We start from the raw sequence: 20,486 nt of genomic DNA, 5'->3' as shown, positions 1-20,486 counted from the left end.
CACGTCACAATACTAATAAAAAACAGTGTTCATGTGGGCGCCATTGCCTAGTCCGTCTGAGTATTGGTCCTGGTAGAGGGGAAACTTGGCAAAAGCCAGACCGAGGGTTCAGCCTTGACAAGTTAAGCTGTCAGGCAGCTCCAACTGAATACCATACAAAAAAAAAAAAAAAACTTTTTGTGCATATAATTGAAAGAAGTTACATCTTCTTTTTTAATTAAAAAAAATAAAATAAATAAAGTAAATAAAAATAATTGATTATATATGGTATTTGCAAATGCTTGTTTCAGCTTTTCAAATACGTGTTAATACGTTAACAAACGTTAAAATAAAATAAAATGAAAAGCCTGGTCAAATATCCAGTTGTATTTAATATCCTTATTACGAAACGTGTGTATATTTCAATGGAGTAGCTATAACATTATGCTGTTATCTACTATGCGGTCAAATATTGCTTTCATATGGACACAATAACTTCAGCCCTGTCGTCGTAAAATTTGAGCTTCTTAGTCGTCCCTTTTTGATGTCAAACTTTGACGTCTGAGTACCGTCGCATTGAAGTCTCCATATATAGAACAAGTGTGTATGTATATGTGCGTTTCGTGACGATTTGCTCTCCAGATACGTTAGTCTGGAGCATTTTCATCAGCTGTCAGTCATTCCAATTCCCGCTGTAGATATGGAACAGGGCGTTAACATAATGTTGATTTACATGACACGAGTCCAAATTACCCCAGAACGATGATACAGCATGGAATTTTCAATTGATGTTCTACATGACGTTAATATGCACCTTATCTAAGATCTACGTGAGACAAGGTCAAGTTACTACAGGGCATCAATACAGATTGGAATTTTCAATCGATACAGGGCATTGAGGTGCACCTGATCTACGTAAGACAAGGTCAAATTAGTGAAGGGCGTTTATACATCTTGAAATTTGTCCCACAGGGCGTTAAAATGCAACTTATTTACATTGAACAAGGTCAAATCACTCCAGGGCGTTTTTAAATCATGGAATATTCGATTGATGTCCTACAGGGCGTAAAGATGCGCTTGGTCTACGCAAAATTAGGTCACATTACTCCAGGGCGCTGGTAAAGCTTGAATTTTCAATTGTTGTCCTACAGGGCATTGAGATGTATTTGATCGATATGGGATTAAGGTTGGGATTTAGGTCAAATTGCTCCAGGGCGTTGATAAAGCTTCTATTGATGTCATACAGGGTGTCAAGATGCACTTGATTTACATGGGATGAAGTCAAATTAATCCAGGGCGTTTATTCTGCTTGAAATTTTCAAATAATGTCCTACAGGGTCGTAAGATGCAGCAGATCTATATAAGACAATTTCAAATTACTCTAGGGCGTCAGTACAGATTGGAGTTTTCAATCGATGCAGGGCGTTGAGGTGCACCTGATCTACGTAAGACAAACTCAAATTAGTCAAGGGCATTTATACATCTTGGCATTTGTCCCTCAGAGCGTTAAGATGCAACTGATTCACATGGCATGAGTCCAAATTACTCCAGGGCGTTGATAATACTTGGAACATTCAAGTAATGTGGGGCGTAAAGATGCACTTGATCTACATAAGGTGAGGTCAAGTTAATCCCAGGCATTGTTAAAGCTTGAATTGTTAATTGATGTCATACAGGGCGTTAGGATGCTACGGATCTATATGGGACAAATTACTCCAGGGCGTTGATAACTTTCAGCATTACAGTAATTTGTCAAACTTCAAATAGAAACTTGAATTCTCAACCGGAAATAATTTTGCTGCATTTTAGCGAAAAGACCTAAGCTCCGTCCATAAATGAAGTAGCATTTTTGGATGAATGCGGGAGTCTAAGACTTTGTGACAGCCCATGTATTATGTATGAGAAAATAAGCTACAATAGGAATGGGGGAAGAAGGTGTTTAAACTTGGTTAAAAAATGCAGCGCCATTTATGGGCGATCCCCTATGTAATATATCGCTTTTATTATTTTTTTAAGTATTCGCTGTTAATTAATTAATTAACAGTTAATGTTTACACACATTTAAAGAATCTTAAGATCCCAATCAATTTGCATTTATTTTTGTAATATTTTGTTGAGAATAACATAATAATAACAATACTGGTATTCAATTTCAAGCCATGATTTTAGAAAAATATTAAACATTTTTCATTATTATTTTATTTTACTTGTTCCTAAACTATAACACATAAATGACTCGAAAACTTATGTTGTACGCCTTATTCTACCCATTTATCCACCCCACTTGTTATCGAATGTATCCGTCGTTATTTCGTCGAAGGCAACAACAATCATCATCACGTCGCAATCTCATAATCGCGACAGCAACAGGGCCTTTATACAGTGAAAAAGAAAAGAACCAAAGCAAAATGTGTGTACTCACCATCGGATCCCTCGGCAAAGGACCCCTCCGATGGAATCTTAATCTCGATGGGCTCGTGCAGCGCCACTCCTCCGGCTCCCACTGCTCCTAGATCGGCCACCGTGGATGAAGATGCCGAGGTCGAAGACGAGGTCGATGTCGTTGTTCCAGCAACAGTTGTGGACGCTATTCCGAGCTCCTGAATGTGCAGCGTGCCGTCGGCAGTTGGGGCTGAAGCAGCCGAACTGCACGAAGACGACGGGTGCAGATCAATGAGGGCAGCAGCAGCCGCCGCCACAGCCGTATCTGCCGTGAGGACTTCGGCTGAAGGTCCGCCGGGGTCGGATTCGAAGATGGCAGCAGCAGCGGCCGCTACGGTATCGAAAGCGGAGCATCCGTCGTCCGTATTGATGAGAATGGTGGTCGTTCCGGACGAGGTCGGGCCGCTGCTGGAGCTGCAGGACGAAGTGGATTGAACGTGGTGATGTTGGTTTTGTGGTTGGTGCTGCATGTGATGCTGAAGGGTTCGAACCCCGGCTGGACTAGTTGCGGTAGTGGTGCTGATTAGCGGCTGATTAGTGATAATGATTTTGGTTGAATGGAGTGGTTGGGTCGTTGTCATGACCTGTTGATGGTGCTGCTGCTGAAAGGATGGTTGCTGCTGGTGATGATGCTGATGGTGTACCAGCTCGTACAGGGAGGACGATGCGTCCTGCACGGTTGGAGTGGTCGTTATAAGGAGATTTCCGTTGAGATGAGTTACACCACCCCCGCCCGATAGGACACCCCCGCCATTGATGTTGGTGTAGATGATGTTGGTCGGTTTGGTGGAAGAACTGGCCGTCGATGAGGCTTCTTCGTGCATGGTTGGCGAGGCTATTTTTCTGCACTGGGGTCACACAAACACTTTCTTCTTCTTCTTCTGGTTGGATTTCTTCTTATCCTTGAACACTGTAAATATTTCTATCAACTTTTCTCTGCTTTTGAACACTTTGCTACGTTAAGATGTTTGGGGGGAGATTTTCCATAAAACTTCGCTACGGATGCGGGGTTGAACACTTTGGAACTTTGTACTAACGATATTCGAGTACGCACGCGAGACACTTCGTAGTTAGCCCGTTTCCATCAGGTAGCACTTGACTGAATGACGACAACGAGATTCTCAGGCAACAGTGGCAGCATTGGACCTGGTCGGATGCCAACGGGAATGCACTCCAAAAAACACCCAGATTGTCGGTCATCGGGTTGCACACGGACACCAACAAACACACACACGTTCGAATGCAAGCTGGATGCAGGTCGATCCCGAAATATGCGCACAGAACGCGTGCCTTTCCCGGGATGCAACAGGAAGAGATGCAGCAAGCAGCAGCAGCAAAACGAGGCCAGTTATACGAGTGCAGTATATAGTTCAAGGTCGGTAAAAGGAGCACAAGTGCAACCGAGCACTAGAGCTGCACATACACCGAAAATAGCAGAGGAAATTTTACACCAGCGGGGGGTGGGGTGGCCTCCGGAGAGCTTTTCCTGGGTTGTGGGGGTGGTGTCAAAAACACAGCTTCGATGTCACTCGGCTGCGGAATTGCAACGCTGATAGCAGCTGTAGCAAATTCGGGCCATTGTCGTTCACTGGATTCGCTGCACATGCATAGACCACTAACACAGTGACACAAATGGGACAAAAGGTGGCGCCTCCATCACACACTCTGGAGTCACGGCCACAGTCACGAGAAATTAGAAACAGCACACGGCTTGCTCTATGAGCCGGAAATTTCTGCACAATTTCCCAATGCTGATATACACTCGCGCCTTTCTGCATACACAAACGGTCGTAAAAAGCAGGAAGCAAAAATTCGCGAGTCGAATAAAAAATAAAATTCGCAAACACACACCACCGAGGGGTGATTCTATAAATTCGCAATAATAATCGCGAATTTCATTCTTGCTCGCCGTATTCTTCGCTTACACGCGCACTTATACATTCACAGATTCAAGTTCCCCTTCGATTCACTTTTACACCACTGTCTTTGTATTTCTTCTAATTCGAAACCTGCAAAAAGTTGCAAAAAATCACCAACTTATTCCAGCATTTGAATTTTTGACGCTTATTCCGACCTATTTCCGCCCTCTGGAATCTTTCGCTATCTTCAACACGTCACTTTTGCTATCACCCGGAGCCGGGAACGCGACTATCCCAATCCTATTTACACTTAATTTTCGGGAATAATCAAAACTCGACTCAAATATAGGTCTTTAGGCCACTTACACTCGTTCTTAATTGTGCCTTTTTTCCGTCACTCTCACTGCACAAAACTCAGAAGAGACGGACACGCACGCACACAATCTCACCAGACCAGACCAGACCAAACCCGTCCCCCCTGCTCCCATATGGTATCACGACCATGGTGAAGGCTCTTTTATCGCAAGTTCACGTTCAAATACAACACAAGCACGCGCTCCACGCCGTATTCTTGCCGTGTGCTTAGACGCGACTTAGAACACTATATTGCACATTAGGGTGGTTCAAGAAAAAAATCGATTTTCCAAAACACATGGTGTTAAGCCCTAGAAAGAGAAATATGCTTGGAGGCCATCCATTGATTACGTGACAATGTTAGCGGTTTTAAAACACCCACCTCCCCTAATGGTATGATTTTTTGAAAGCAAAATAAATAAATTTGAATGGCGCGTAAAAAATTCGACTACCTCAACCTAATTACCTTTACGTCATTAAAAGACGGCCCCCTTTGCAGCATTTTTGTATAACACATCAACTTCCTTAAAAATTGTATAGAATTTCCCCCAGATCAATTTATGGAAAATAGTCAGCTTTTTTGCTAATTGACATATTTTAATGTTTTGTACAGGAGTTTCAAAATACTACTAGGTATTTTGTAAAATTTTCTTATTTTTCTTTGAACATTATTGTTTATTCAAGCAGTATAAGTTTTTGAAGAATATAATTTTCATGTTAACAAAATTCACCAAAACCTAGAAAATCCTTTTTTGTCATTTTTTGTTAAATAAGTATTCCACCTTAAAAAATATGTAAGATATTTTCCGAACTAAAATCCCGGTATTCTATTCCGAACATTGAACCTGATAGCACTCTTTGTAACGCACATTTTCGTGAAAAAAACGAACTTTGTCATGGGATTGAGATACAGCTAGAGCCGGTGTACCAATAGCCGCATATAGCTAAGCGGCCTTTTTTACGTCATCTGAAAGCTTTTTATCTTGGTTTCGTGGAAAAAATATGAAAACTACGAAAAGTCATGGTTTTGAATTTAATATCGGTTGTGCCAATTAAGGAACACTTTAACCTATAGTAGCACTAGGAACATACATTTGTTCCTATAGTAGCACTAGCTGCACGGCGTAAGCAAAAAACAAATCAAAATCGTATATTTTTATATTTTTCCTTCAAAGAATGGATCAAATGCTTTCGATTGATGTAAAAAAGTTCTTAATTCTTGAATTGCTTTGCTAAATAAAAAATAGTTTCTCTTAGTAGTGCTATAGGTCCACTCTACACGGGTAGAAATCAGAATCCAAAAACAAGATTATGACTCATGATATCATGATTCAGAGTGTTTTCAGCTTATGAAAATACACCATGATTTAAACTCATGATATCATGAGTCAAATGAATCACATGCCCAAAATCATGTGCCGCGCATCCGTTTATGATCGACAACATATAAAAAATAAAAATAGCTAGAGCGAGATTCGAACCAAGAACCTTCTGATTTTTTTTTTTTCATACTCGGTAAGTAGGCCTTGACCAGGCAAAACGGTTTTTTTCTCTGCTTGTCAAATTTTTTCTCTCATTTCAGATACTTCCGAGTTTTTGGGTTGCGATTTCGTGGATTTCCTGGGACCATTCCTACGAGGCTTTGGATTGCGATTCAGTGGATTTGCAGGGAACATTCCTACGTGGCTTTGGTTTGCGATTTCGTGGTTTCGCTGGGACCATTCCTTCGAGGCTCTGTCTTGCGATTCTATGGATTTGCTGGGACTATTTCTTCAAGTGTTTTATTCAAGAGTTGCAGTTTTTTTTTTCAAGCATTCAAGTGCCTTTCATTCAAGTTCGTCGTTGAAGTTTGGTGATTCAAGTTCATTTTGGAGTTTCGTTTGTTGTTGAACTTCCAACATAAGTATAAGTATTTTTTTTATTTTATTTCTTCACTTTACTATTTTTATTATTCTTTCAAACAAATTCACATCTTTTCCCTCGTTGAGTTTCTGTTATGGAAACTGACGAGGGTGAAGGGGGGTCAAAAGATGATGTTCAATCAATTGAAACCTCTTTGAATAAACCTTTTCGTGTGAAGGTTTATCCTTCCAGTTTTTCCGGTCCATTTGTAGTGTATTTTCGTAAGAAAGAAAATCCGATTAACGTTTCATTGATTTCATCTGAAGTTTATAAAAAGTACAAATCGGTAAAAGAAATTAAAAAAATTTCTCTCGATAAGTTGAGAGTAATTTTTGGATCAAGAGATGATGCCAACTCTCTTTTGGAATCCAAAATGTTTTCTAATTCCTATCGCGTGTATGCTCCTTGTGACGCATGCGAAATAAACGGAATTATTTATGATGAATTTTTGAATTGCGAAGATGTTAGGAACCATGGTTCAGGAATTTTTAAGAACCAATCCCTTTCTCCTGTTGGAGTCCTGGATTGTGTTCGTTTGTCAAAACAATATTTTGTTGGAAATGATTCCAAATATATGCATTCGAAAGGCATCAAAATTAAGTTTTCTGGTTCAGTCCTGCCAGACTTCGTAATTATTGATAATGTAAAATTTCGCGTGAGGCTTTACTAGCCTAAGCTCATGCATTGTGACAAATGTCTCCTTTTTGGTCACACTTCCAGTTTTTGCTCCAATAAACAAAAATGTTCGAAGTGTGGCGAAGCGCATTCTTCGTCTGAATGTAATAAAAATTCGGACCTTTGTATTTATTGTAAACAGAAGCACAAATCTTTGAAAGATTGTGCTGTTTACATTGATCATCAATCCAAATTAAATAAAAAAATAAGAAATAAGACCAATTTATTATATGCTGAAGTAATGAAATCTTCAGATAACATTTCTTCAGCTAATGTTTTTGAAATTTTACCCAATGATGATGGAGTTGAATCATTTGATAATTTCAATAATTTTGTTTACAAACCTCCTAATAAAAGGAGAAAAACTGTTAATATTTCTTCGAACAAACAAAATAATATTTCTAATGAACCTCAACCATCAACTTCTTTTGATATGAATTTTCCTCCCCTTAAGGCATTTGCACCTCACAAAAATATTCCAGGTTTTGAAAGATTTGATTCTGATTGTTCATCCAAGCCTAATGAGCAGTCCAAGACTAATTCTAATGAGCAAAATAACGAAAATTCAAGTCAGTCAATTTTGAGAATCCTTGAAGAAATTGTTGACTTTTTGGGATTAAATGATTTTTGGAAAAAAAAATCATTAAAATGGTTTTACCATTTTTGGCCACTCTTTTGAATAAATTGAATTCATTTGTTCCCCTCATTGCCTCATTATTTTCTTCCTAATGAACATTTTACAATGGAATTGCCGCAGCATTATTCCCAAAATTGATCGGTTGAAAGCATTAATTACAAATTTTAATGTAGATGTGTTTTGCTTGAATGAAACATGGTTAGGAACATCAAAATTTTTCCGTATTCCACAATTTAACTTAATAAGGAAAGATAGGGATTCATCATTTGGAGGAGTATTAATTGGTATTCGTGAAAATATTGAATTCAAACATTTAGTTTTACCTTTTCAATCACACATAGAATACGTTGCTGTATCGATTAGAAAAGGAAAATGTGAGTTTTCTATTGTTTGTTTTTATATTCCTCCAAATGCAAGTTTTTCGTTGTTTCAAATAAAATGTGTTTTGAATGAAATTCCTCCTCCATTTTATGTATTGGGCGATTTCAACGCACACAATTTTGCCTGGGGTAGTGAAAAAACGGATGGTAGGGGTTCTCTAATTATGGATTTGATTGATGATTTTAATTTAAATATTCTTAATGATGGATCGATTACTAGGGTTGCTGTGCCTCCCAATAATCATTCATGTGTTGATTTATCCCTTTGTTCAAATAATTTATCAATGCAATCTTCTTGGAAAATTATTGATGATCCAAATGGTAGTGATCATTTGCCTATTTTAATTGAAATTCAAACATCTAAATACAATAATATATTAAATGAACCATGTGTTCCTGATCTCTGTAGAAATGTCAATTGGACCAAATTTTCTGACCTTATATCTGATTCATTGATAAATACAGTTAATTCTGATTCACCAATTGAAAACTATTATTATCAAAATTCATTGGCTTTTTTCGGTAAATACAATATCTATACTCAGAGTGAAAGGGAGTAACGAAAGTAATGAAATGACAAGATGGATAGAATCGCAAGCGAGCGACGAGAGAAATGAATAGAAGTTGAAAATTTGTTTTAACAGAGGGCCATATGTGTGAACAACACAATCGAAACGACAAATCGTTGCCTAACGTCCTGGTCTTGAACGGCTAGATGTTGTAGTGTTGGTCACTACTAACACTAGACAGGCAAAAATTTGTCGCCTCGACCTGTTAACTATATTGTTCGGCGTGTGTAACTCTGTTAAAACAAATTTTCAACTTCTATTCATTTCTCTCGTCGCTCGCTTGCGATTCTATCCATCTTGTCATTTCATTACTTTCGTTACTCCCTTTCACTCTGAGTATAGATATTGTATTCACCGAAAAAAGCCAATGAATTTTAATAATAATAAAGTCATGCGGTGAATAAACCTTATAAATGTACAATTGAAAACTATAATACTTTTTCAAAGTTATTGAATAATTGTTTACGGAATTCACAGAACAGGAAATTAGTGTCTGGTACTGTAAAGAAAAATCTTCCTTCTTTTTGGTGGGATGATGAGTGTTCCATTTCTTTAAAGAATAAATCAGATGCTTTCAAATTATTTCGCAGATCTGGTTCCAGAAATCATTATTTATTATATTGTAAAGCTGAAGCACAGTTTACAAGAATAACAAAATTTAAAAAGAGAAATTATTGGAAAAATTTTGTTGAAAATCTTGACAGAGAGACTTCTTTATCGAAGTTATGGTCTGTAGCTCGTAATTTAAGGAATTATAAATCGTCTCTTCCTACTGTTTTGGAATATTTGGAAAAATGGATAGATGATTTTTTTTCAAAAATATGTCCTGATTTTGTACCTCCTCCAATACATTTCAAGGCAAATTCTTTGAATTATTTTCCGGAACTTTGCAATCCTTTTTCATTGGATGAATTTAATATGGCGTTATCAATTACCAAAAATACTGCTCCTGGAATTGATAATATTAAATTTATTGTATTAAAGAATTTGCCAGATGAAGGAAAACTTCATTTAATTTCAATTTATAATTATTTCTTATATCAGAACATTGTACCTCTTGAATGGCGTTTTATTAAAGTTATTAGTATTGTGAAGCCTGGTAGAGATACTTCATTTGCAGATAGTAGAAGACCAATTAGTTTGCTGTCATGTTTTCGTCAACTGTTTGAACGAATGATTTTAAACCGCCTTAAATTATGGGCTGAAGATAACAAAATTTTTCCATCTTCTCAATTTGGTTTTAGAAGAGGTCGTGGTACCCGTGATTGTGTTTCACTTTTGGCTTCACAAATTCAACTTTCCTTCAATAAAAAGCAGGATGTTGTTTCAACTTTCTTAGATGTTTCTGGAGCATATGATTCTGTTTTAATTGATTTATTGTTCAATAAAATGAACAATTTAAAAATTCCAAATTTGATTTCAAATTTTTTATGTAATTTGTTTTCTTTCAAAATTATGATTTTTTTCCATGATGGATGTTCCAAAACTATCCGTTATAGTTATTTTGGCCTTCCACAAGGGTCTTGTTTAAGTCCTTTTTTGTACAATTTATTCACAAGTGACATTGCTTCCATTATTCCTAATGGTTGTTACTTACTACAATTTGCTGATGATAATGTGATTTCTATTAGTGGCAAAAATAGAGAGATCATTAGACATTTTATGCAATGTGCCTTAGATAATATTGATATGTGGGCATATGAAAACGGTTTTTCTTTTTCTGTTCAAAAAACAAAATATATTGTTTTTACACGAAAATATTCTTCCACAAATATAAATTTATATCTTAATGAACTTGAAATTGAAGAAGTTGATATTTACAAATATCTTGGTATATGGTTTGATTCTAAATTGAATTGGAACACTCACATCAAATATATTCAAAAAGTTTGTGCAAAACGAATAAATTTTCTACGAACAATCACTGGTACTTGGTGGGGAGCAAATCCTTCTGATTTAATAACACTTTACAAAACTACTATTCGTTCAGTTATGGAATATGGTTGTTTTACATTTGGTAGTGCTGCACAAACATATTTTGTCAAACTTGAAAAGATACAATTTCGTTGCTTGAGAATTTGTTTAAAACTTATGAATTCAACTCATACTCAATCAATTGAAGTTTTGGCAGGTGTTATTCCACTTAAAATTCGTTTTCAAGAATTGAACTGTAAATTTATGATGAATTGTTTTTCTAACAATCATCCGATTATTAATATTTTAAGCTCTTTATTTGAAATTAATCCCACGAGCAAAATATTAGACTCCTTTAATCATTGTTCTGTTGAAAATATTGTTTCAATTCCTTGGAATGCATTTTATAATTCTAATATCAGCATTCATACTTATCAACCATTAATTGACTTGTCTCTATTTTATGAATTGAAACAAGTTCCAAAAATTCAACATTCTAATATTTCTAAATTTTTATTCGAGCTGAAATTTAATGGAATCACTCCTGCACAATTTTATTATACAGATGGTTCTTTGATTCATGATAATGCTGGCTTCGGTGTGTACAATTTATTTTCAGCTCATTTTTTTAAATTACAATCTCCCTGTTCTATTTTCATAGCAGAGCTGATTGCCTTATATTTTGCATGCATCTTGATCAAAGATTGTACTCCAAATATATATATTGTTTGTTCTGACAGTTTGAGTTGTCTTCATGCATTGAATACAATCAATTTTAATTTTAAAACTCATCATATCATTTTTATGATTAAAAAAATACTATTTGATCTCAACTCTCAAGGATTCGTCATAAAATTCGTATGGGTCCCAGCTCATTGTAATATTTATGGAAATGAACAGGCTGATTCTTTAGCTAAATTAGGTGTGAATCGTGGCGTAATTTTTCGCCTTCTGAATATTATTCAAAATTTAAAAAAATATCTATTTCCAATTGGCAAAATTGTTGGAACTCTGGTGATAAAGGGCGTTGGTGTCATTCGATTTGTCCTAAAGTAAGTCACTTACCATGGTTTAATAATATGTCAGTTAGTAGAAATTTTATTTGCTCATTTTCGAGGTTAATGTCAAATAATTACACTTGCAACAGCCATTTGTATCGTATCAACATTACAGATTCCAATTTGTGCGACTGTGGAAAATCCTATGAAGACATTGATCATATAGTATTTCATTGCGACAAATATATTTTCCCAAGAAACAAATTATTGAACAGCATAACTAATTTTGGTCTCTCAGTTCCTGTGTCTGTGCGTGACATACTAGGTGCAAAATGCTATCCAATTTTAAAATTATTGTTCCATTTCTTGAATGAAATCTCATATTTTGTTTGATACTTCGTTGTTGCTTTTTTCTTTTCAATTTATTTTCAGATATCAATGAGGTTGTGGTTCGTTCCCCGACTGGTTTTTATTCGACTGAATTGATGCCCTTATTCCATACCTAATTGACGTCCCTTTCAAGACAATGGCTCTGTTATGGTTCGTTACCGTGTGAACCTTTAGTTTTAAGTGTGTTTTATAACGTTTTGTGAAAAGATAAAGAGGTTTTGTGCCTCTTTGAGAAAGATTTCCAAAAACAAATCACTCAAAGGGGTTTTTCCCTCTTCCAAAATTTTTGAATAAAAATAAATAATAATAATAATAATAATAACCTTCTGATTTAGAGCCCCGTATCATGCCACATAACCACTTAATAATGTTGAAATGTAGGTGATCAAAACGAATGACATGATGCAATGCACCCCGTTTAGTGTTGTCACTCTGGATGTTACGCTTATAATGAATCATGATTTGTGATCCTGTTATTATGTTAGGTCATAATATTTATAAATTTCATGATTTGTAAATCATGATTAGGGGATCAGATTTTTTCCCGTGTAGGTGCAAGGGAGCTTGAATTTTAAGCAAAACCTTTCATTTCGATAATTTTTTTTTACGAAATCGAACTGTGAACTAATGGTACTTAGTTAAATAGCTCCTGCCCTTCTTGAAAAAACATATTTCGAATAGATTTACAGCAGAACAACCGCGAAAAGCCAGTAATGCGTCTATAAGGGATTATCTACTAAAAAAAGTACCGACCTTATTTATCAAAATTTTAGCCCATACAGGCACATTGTTTCTACCAAATTTGCAACGTCATATTCTCTAGTCACAAACTGAAATAGATAGATAAGAACATTGAAAACAAAATGCACAACGTTTTAACAGAAGAGAAAATGTGATGATTTTAATCAATATTCATCCGTGCAGAATCGTGATCAACTTTTGCAATAACTGGTTTGGGTTATATTCCTCATGTTTGCACATTGTGGACATTCTTACACCGTTTTGTCTCAAATTCCGAACAGACTCATATTCCGAACACTCGGTTTTTGTATGGCGATTTGGTTGAAATGTTTCGCTGAAATATGTCACCAAATAACAAGAAAATGGCAGTCAATTGCAATTCAATTTCAACGTTTCCAATATAATTATGATTTTCTAGTTTGAGACTTATAGAACAAGCTCAGATAAATTTATTTGCAGAATTATTCATTTGAATACGATTTATTCGTGCTGTTTGGAATTTGAATCAAGGTGTTCGGAATATGAGACAGAATAAACACAGTGTTCGGCATTTGAATCAAAATGTTGTTCCATACTTTTACGTAAAAACAATACTAAAACTAATTAAATTAACATTATTATTGTTAATCTCAACAGCTAACAGTTAGACTTTGCGAAGAAATTAAAATTTACACAAATATCAGCCAATTTATGCCAATCAGATGAATTTGAAGTCACTGTTGGCCTTAAGTGTTCGGAATAGGAGTCAAAACGGTATACAGTATTGGTAAGAATAAAGAAAACAAATGCCGATTTTCATACCTTACGGTCATGTAAACTGTAAAACTGTTAAACAGCTTCTAACGAACCGGTTACCTTAACTTTGAATTACATCTCATAAATAACTTGAAATTTGATTTCTAAGAATTTAATCAAATTCTAGTCATGAGTATGGAACTTATTAATAAAATACTATTTTGAGAAAAATGCCAAATTTTCCAAATTGGAATTTATCTGACGTCCGAATGTTCAGAAGAACCCAACTAACCACTAGCCCGCTAAATCTCCTTTCTGCCTTTATGGGGCTTCTGCAAATCTGTTCACTTAGATGAAATGCAAAACTTTGTGAAACATTTTCAAAATTTCCAAGTATAAATTTTTTTGTCGAAATGAGCGGATTTTGTGAACTTAGACATTTTTCTATAGAATTGGATTATTTATTCGCAGATCTTATTTGAAGTTATTTTCAACATGCAGTTCAAATTTCAGGTCAATCGGACCTGAAAGAGATGTTTCTATATGGGGGTGAGTTCACTGCATTCTGCCTGGTTCACTGTCACTATAGGAACATAAATATTGATAAGTGATTATACCATGGTAAAACAATCATTTGTGGAATATAAACATGTAAATAAATATAATATTTTTAGTAAATATGAAAATAAAATCTAATGTAAGAAAATTAATGCCAACACTTGAAGTGACAAACCGTTCAAAGTTCCTTGAACAAGTACATAAACGCAACAATTTTACCGTTGTCAGGACGAAAGCATGTAACTGGATACCGATACCCTTTTGAACAATGAACAGAAATGTATCGTTTTATCATCCTGAAACAAGTTAAAGCCATTAAGTTTACTATAAGCATAACCATAGCATTTGAATTTATGCAATTTATTAACATTTGGAGGATATTTGAAACCTTTTTAGAAGATATCGAGTTAGAGAGGTAAACTTGTATGGGAAACTCAAACAGATCGCATCGAGTTAGGGAACATCGAGTTAGAGAGGAATCGACTTACAGAGGGATCAAAGTATGCTAAATTGAAGGAACCGCGCATTCCATCGAGTTAGGGGAAATATCGAGATACAGAATATCGAGTAAGGGAGAGGTGACTGTGACATTTGAAAAAAAAAAGTGAAACAAGCTCACCATGTAATTGAACAATTTAATTAAAATTCTAGGCTCTTCAGTGAAAAGTTCATATTTATGATATACAAATGCAAGTGTAATATTTGTTAAGATAAAAATACATCATTTTACAACAATCATAAGTTTAAACAGAAAACTTTGGGCAAACAAATACATAAAGAATTTAGGAAGCAAATCAAGAATATATCTCAGAGTAATATGGATAAGGTTTCTGAAGAAATCTATTTAAGAAATGCTGAAGAAACTATTAAACTACTGGAGTTTTATTAAATTGCATGCGATTTTAGCAGGAATATGAAGAATTTTTAACAATAATCCAGAGAGATCTTACGTGTTTCATACGTCAGCCATTCCATGAAAAACCGATCTAGTGGGTCACCCAATTCCGTAAAAGTTTGCTATTTTGTTTCTTATCCGAAATAAGGATACACGTGTTTTTGGATTTTCTTATTAGGGTGACCATTTCCAAAATAGGGTGACTATAAAAATCGCGATACAGCAAAATTTTTATTTTTTTAAAAATTATAACTTTTGAACCGTTAGACCGATTTTCAATCTTTTTGGACGAAATGAAAGCTAAAGATTTTGACTTTTCAGGAAAAATAGAAAAATTTCACAAAAATTGTTTTTTAACATGAAAAATAATCAATAATTTCCGTTTTTTTTTGTGTTTTGAAGGCCTTGGGACCAAAAGGGTTTTTTTAGCAATGTATGTTTTTTAGTTTTTGAGATATATTTTTTTGAAAATAAGAAATCAGTCATTTTTCATCGGCACACACTGTACATCTCAGCGCATTAGATTTTTTATTTATAACTTTTGAACAGCTCAACCGATTTCCAATCCTTTTCTATGGAATGAAAGCTTAAGGTTTCAACTTTGCAGAAAAAAATATGAAACTTTGAAAAAATATATTTTTAACATTAAAACAAATGAAAATTTATAAAAAACTAGAAATTTTTAAAGTTTGTCATGTTATTTTTTTTTTCAGATTTTCAATTTTGACTGAAAAGTTGAAATCTTAAGCTTTCATTCCATGAAAAAAGATTGGAAATCGGTTGAGCTGTTCAAAAATTATGATTTCTTTTTTAATAACAAATTTAATGCGCTGATACCTACAGTGTGTGCCGATGAAAAATGACTGATTTTTTAAATAAAAAAAAATATATATATCTTAAAAAGTAAACAACATACAGTTGTGTTCAGAATAATAGTAGTGAAAGCCGATTTTCATACAAAATGCTCAACTTTGGCATGCTGTAACTTTGTCTCCATATGAGCAATCGGCATGAAATTTTGGCAATGAACTACAAATATACTCAATTTTATTATCACAAAATTTGAAAATTTTCACACAACCGGCTAAAAAGTTAAGCACCAGGTGAAATCGCTCAAAATAATAGTAGTTTTAATAATTAAAATATCTGCTGTATTTTGAGTTTTTGAACTTTTCTTTATTCATCGTTTCAACCATTTTCACCCAAGCCATAAATGTATAAACAAGCCATTTTTTTATAAAATTATTGCTGAACAAAAATTTACAAAAGAAAAACTACTATTATTTTGAGCGATTTCACCTGGTGCTTAACTTTTTAGCCGGTAGTGTGATTTTTTTCAAATTTTGTGATAATGAAATTGAGTATATTTGTAGTTCACTGCCAAAATTTCATGCCGATAGCTCATATGGAAACAAAGTTACAGCATGCTAAAGTTGAGCATTTTGTATGAAAATCGGCTTTCACTACTATTATTCTGAACACAACTGTACATCGCTAAAAATTTGACAGTAAACGTAAAATTTTCTGAACTTTCAAGAAAAAATGAGAACAGCAATAGCCCTTTTGATCCCGAGGTCTTCAAAACACGAAAAACGGAAATTATTGATTTTTTTCCATATGAAAAAAAAACAATTTTTGTTCAATTTTATATTTTTCCTGAAAATTCAAAATCTTTAGCTTTCAAAATTTTGTAAAATCGCGAATTTTTTGGTCACTCTATTTCGGAAATGGTCACCCTAATTAAAAAATCCAAAAACACGTGTATCCTTATTTTGAATTAGGAACAAAATAGAAAATTTTCACGGAATTCGGTGAGCCACTAAATCGGTTTTTCATGGAATGGCTGATGTAGGAGTTATTGAAAGAATCACTAAAAAAAAATAAGTTTAACAAATATGTAGATGATTCTCATGAGATGCAGGAGCAGAAAAAAAATAGAAAATTCTAAAAAATAAAATACTAAGCAGGTCCTGAGGAATTTGCATTAAAAATATTTTGATAACAGGACATTTTGCAGTAAAACCTGGATCATTTAAAAGAAAACACAGCTGAGATCTTGTCAGAGCAACAATTTACAATTGACAGAAAAAAAAGGGGGTCCCGTAGCCTCGAGGTTACGCTTTCGCTTTGCCAAGCGGAAGGTCATGGGTTCGATTCCCAATCCCCCCACACAAAAAAAAAAACTCCGTCCAGCCACCAGAAGACGCCGCACGAAGGACCGTGTATTGGGGAACACAACCATCCTTCGTCAGTATCGGATGGTGACTGAGACACACTGACCCTCTTTGTAGGCTGTTGCCTCACACGACACGGAAACATGGCAAAATGAACCACCGCACACCAATGGACTTCGATATGGATATGGATTGGACGAACGACAGCACTCTCCACTACCTGCTCGGTATGAGAGAAATAGCAATATGAACTATAAATAGATTGATACTCGGCATAGTAGTGGCCAAGAGCACGGAGTGCCTATCAAATAAAAGTAAGAAAAAAAAAAAATTGACAGAAAAATAGTTCAAAGATATCCTAGAGTATTTTTGAAAAAAAAAAATCCCAGAAGAATCTATAGGTGTTGAAATATCAACGCTTGTTTTGTTTAAATCACAAAAAAATCTTTAAAAAGGGTGGGATAATTCACATTAGCATTTCTTGATAATGTGATTAAAGGAATATTTCTAATATATCCTGGCAAAAGTATCAACAAACTATTTTGATTATTCAGCAAGCTCTGATAGGGTTTGTAGGAATAAGATGGTGTATAAGGAAAAATATTCGACTCAAATTTATCTATACAACTTGCATCAGTGTAGTTACCGCCTTAAAGAATAAAATGCGTACGGAAATCCTACTCCATCATTCGGAACGAATGGAACGAAAACAGAGCTTGACGAGAAGCGTGGCTTGCATGGGAGATGAATGACGAAGAGCGAAAGAGAAAAGAGATCGTGGACTTCCCGATGGATTGAGTGGGTAGTCAGTTTGAAGAATGACGAGTTAGAAGATAGTAGTGTTTTGTTGACGCGGTGATGTGAAAAAAAAACCTAATATAATAAATGTGTTTTGTGCTTTGTGAAAATGTGTGGTTCGAGTTATTTGGAGTCCGAGAAATTCCTACAATGGCGCAGTCGGTAAGTACCATAATATTGCTCCGGAATGGTGATTTAATGTGGTTCTGGTCGAGGAAAATTTGGCGAGGTTATGCGACAAGTTTGCTTTCGATTGCTACGATCGGATGCCTATGCGAGTGATTAAGTGGATTCGAGCGAAATCAGTACACAATTGAAAAGTAATGTCAGAACTAATGATTGCCTGTTTGTTAGAGAAAAATGAATTAAATGGATAAATTGAATGGTGCGAAATTGGCAGAGGTTTTATCAGGGCTGGTAGCGAATTACTTTTGGTTTGGAATTGGAGAAGTCGTACCAGGGCTGATAGCGAATCACTATTTGCAACAACAAAAAAATCACTATTAGCAACAAAAGATTTTTTTTAAGAAAAGTGGTTACGAAAAGCATTATGTTTTGATCACAGTACGCAATTGAAAAGTAATGTTAGTACAAATGTTCGCCTATTTGGTATGGAAAACTGAATAAAACGAATGGTGTAGAATTGGCAGAGGTTACATCAGGGCTGATAGCGAATCACTTTTGATTTGGAATTGAATAAGTTGTTTCAGGGTTGGTAGCGAATCACTATTTTGCAACAAGAATTCTCTTATTTAAAAAAAATGGTTAAGAAGAGCATTATTCATTGATCACGGTACGCAATTTGAAAAAAAGTCAGTACAAATGTTTGCCTGTGTGGTAGAGAAAAGTGAGTAAAATGGATAAAATAAATGATGCGGAATTGGAAGAGTACACAACAGGGCTGGTATCGAATCACTTTTGATTTGGAATTGGAGAAGTTGTATCAGGGCTGGTAGCGAATCACTATTTGCAGCAAAAAAAAATCACTTATTTTTAGAAAAGTGGTTACGAAAAGCATTATTCTTTGATCTCAGTACGCAAATGAAAAATAATGTTAGTACGAATGTTTGCCTATTTGGTATGGAAAACTTAATGAATGAATGATGCAGAATTGGCAGAGGTTACATCAGGGCTGGTAGCGAATCATTGATTAATTGAGATTGGAGAAGTTGTATCAGGACTGGCAGCGAATCACTATTTGCAACAAGCATTCACCTTTTTTTTTAAGAAAAATAGTTAAGAAATGCATTATTCTTTGATCACAGTACGTAATTGAAAATAAATGTCAGTACAAATGTTTGCCTGTTGGTAGAGAAAAGTGAATAAAATGGATAAAATGAATGGTGCGGAAGCTGAAACGCTGGCATGTTCATGTATACGGGCGTCCCGCTCGAGAGAGTCGAGCAGATTGAAAGTCCAGCTGTAATGCTGGTACGTCCATGCGTCCCGCTCGAGAGGGTCGAGCAGATTGAAAGTCCAGCTGTAATGCTGGTACGTCCATGGTATGGGCGTCCCGCTCGAGAGGGTCGAGCAGATTGAAAGTCCAGCTGTAATGCTGGTACGTCCATGTTATGGGCGTCCCGCTCGAGAGGGTCGAGCAGATTGAAAGTCCAGCTGAAATGCTGGTACGTCCATGGTATGGGCGTCCCGCTCGAGAGGGTCGAGCAGATTGAAAGTCCAGCTGTAATGCTGGTACGTCCATGGTATGGGCGTCCCGCTCGAGAGGGTCGAGCAGATTGAAAGTCCAGCTGTAATGCTGGTACGTCCATGGTATGGGCGTCCCGCTCGAGAGGGTCGAGCAGATTGAAAGTCCAGCTGTAATGCTGGTACGTCCATGGTATGGGCGTCCCGCTCGAGAGGGTCGAGCAGATTGAAAGTCCAGCTGCAATGCTGGTACGTCCATGGTATGGGCGTCCCGCTCGAGAGGGTCGAGCAGATTGAAAGTCCAGCTGTAATGCTGGTACGTCCATGTTATGGGCGTCCCGCTCGAGAGGGTCGAGCAGATAGAAAGCCCAGCTGTAATGCTGGTACGTCCATGGTATGGGCGTCCCGCTCGAGAGGGTCGAGCAGATTGAAAGTCCAGCTGCAATGCTGGTACGTCCATGGTATGGGCGTCCCGCTCGAGAGGGTCGAGCAGATTGAAAGTCCAGCTGTAATGCTGGTACGTCCATGGTATGGGCGTCCCGCTCGAGAGGGTCGAGCAGATTGAAAGTCCAGCTGTAATGCTGGTACGTCCATGGTATGGGCGTCCCGCTCGAGAGGGTCGAGCAGATTGAAAGTCCAGCTGCAATGCTGGTACGTCCATGGTATGGGCGTCCCGCTCGAGAGGGTCGAGCAGATTGAAAGTCCAGCTGTAATGCTGGTACGTCCATGGTATGGGCGTCCCGCTCGAGAGGGTCGAGCAGATTGAAAGTCCAGCTGTAATGCTGGTACGTCCATGGTATGGGCGTCCCGCTCGAGAGGGTCGAGCAGATTGAAAGTCCAGC

The 20,486-nt window shown here is 36.2% G+C and overlaps 1 protein-coding gene across 5 annotated transcripts in view; it reads right to left on the bottom strand.

Annotated features, from left to right (window-relative positions):
- Positions 1 to 20,486, bottom strand: part of LOC5573425 (nuclear hormone receptor FTZ-F1) — a 628,100-nt gene that overhangs the window by 596,747 nt on the left and 10,867 nt on the right. The window contains exons 1-2 of one of the 5 annotated variants that reach the window (XM_021842121.1): positions 4,496 to 4,693; positions 2,402 to 4,430 (exon numbers count right to left, since the gene is read on the bottom strand). In XM_021842121.1, coding sequence (XP_021697813.1) covers positions 2,402 to 3,245 — 844 coding nt within the window. In that variant the 5' untranslated portion in view covers positions 3,246 to 4,430; positions 4,496 to 4,693. Of the gene's footprint in view, positions 1 to 2,401; positions 4,694 to 20,486 lie in introns of those variants that run through there. The other 4 variants (XM_021842124.1, XM_021842123.1, XM_021842125.1 and 1 more) reach the window with 4 other exon arrangements.

Source organism: Aedes aegypti, chromosome 2 (genome assembly GCF_002204515.2).
Source record: "Aedes aegypti strain LVP_AGWG chromosome 2, AaegL5.0 Primary Assembly, whole genome shotgun sequence".
Taxonomy (NCBI): domain Eukaryota; kingdom Metazoa; phylum Arthropoda; class Insecta; order Diptera; family Culicidae; genus Aedes; species Aedes aegypti.
Note: the sequence above shows the minus strand (reverse complement) of the source record. Positions and strands in the feature narration are given on the sequence as shown.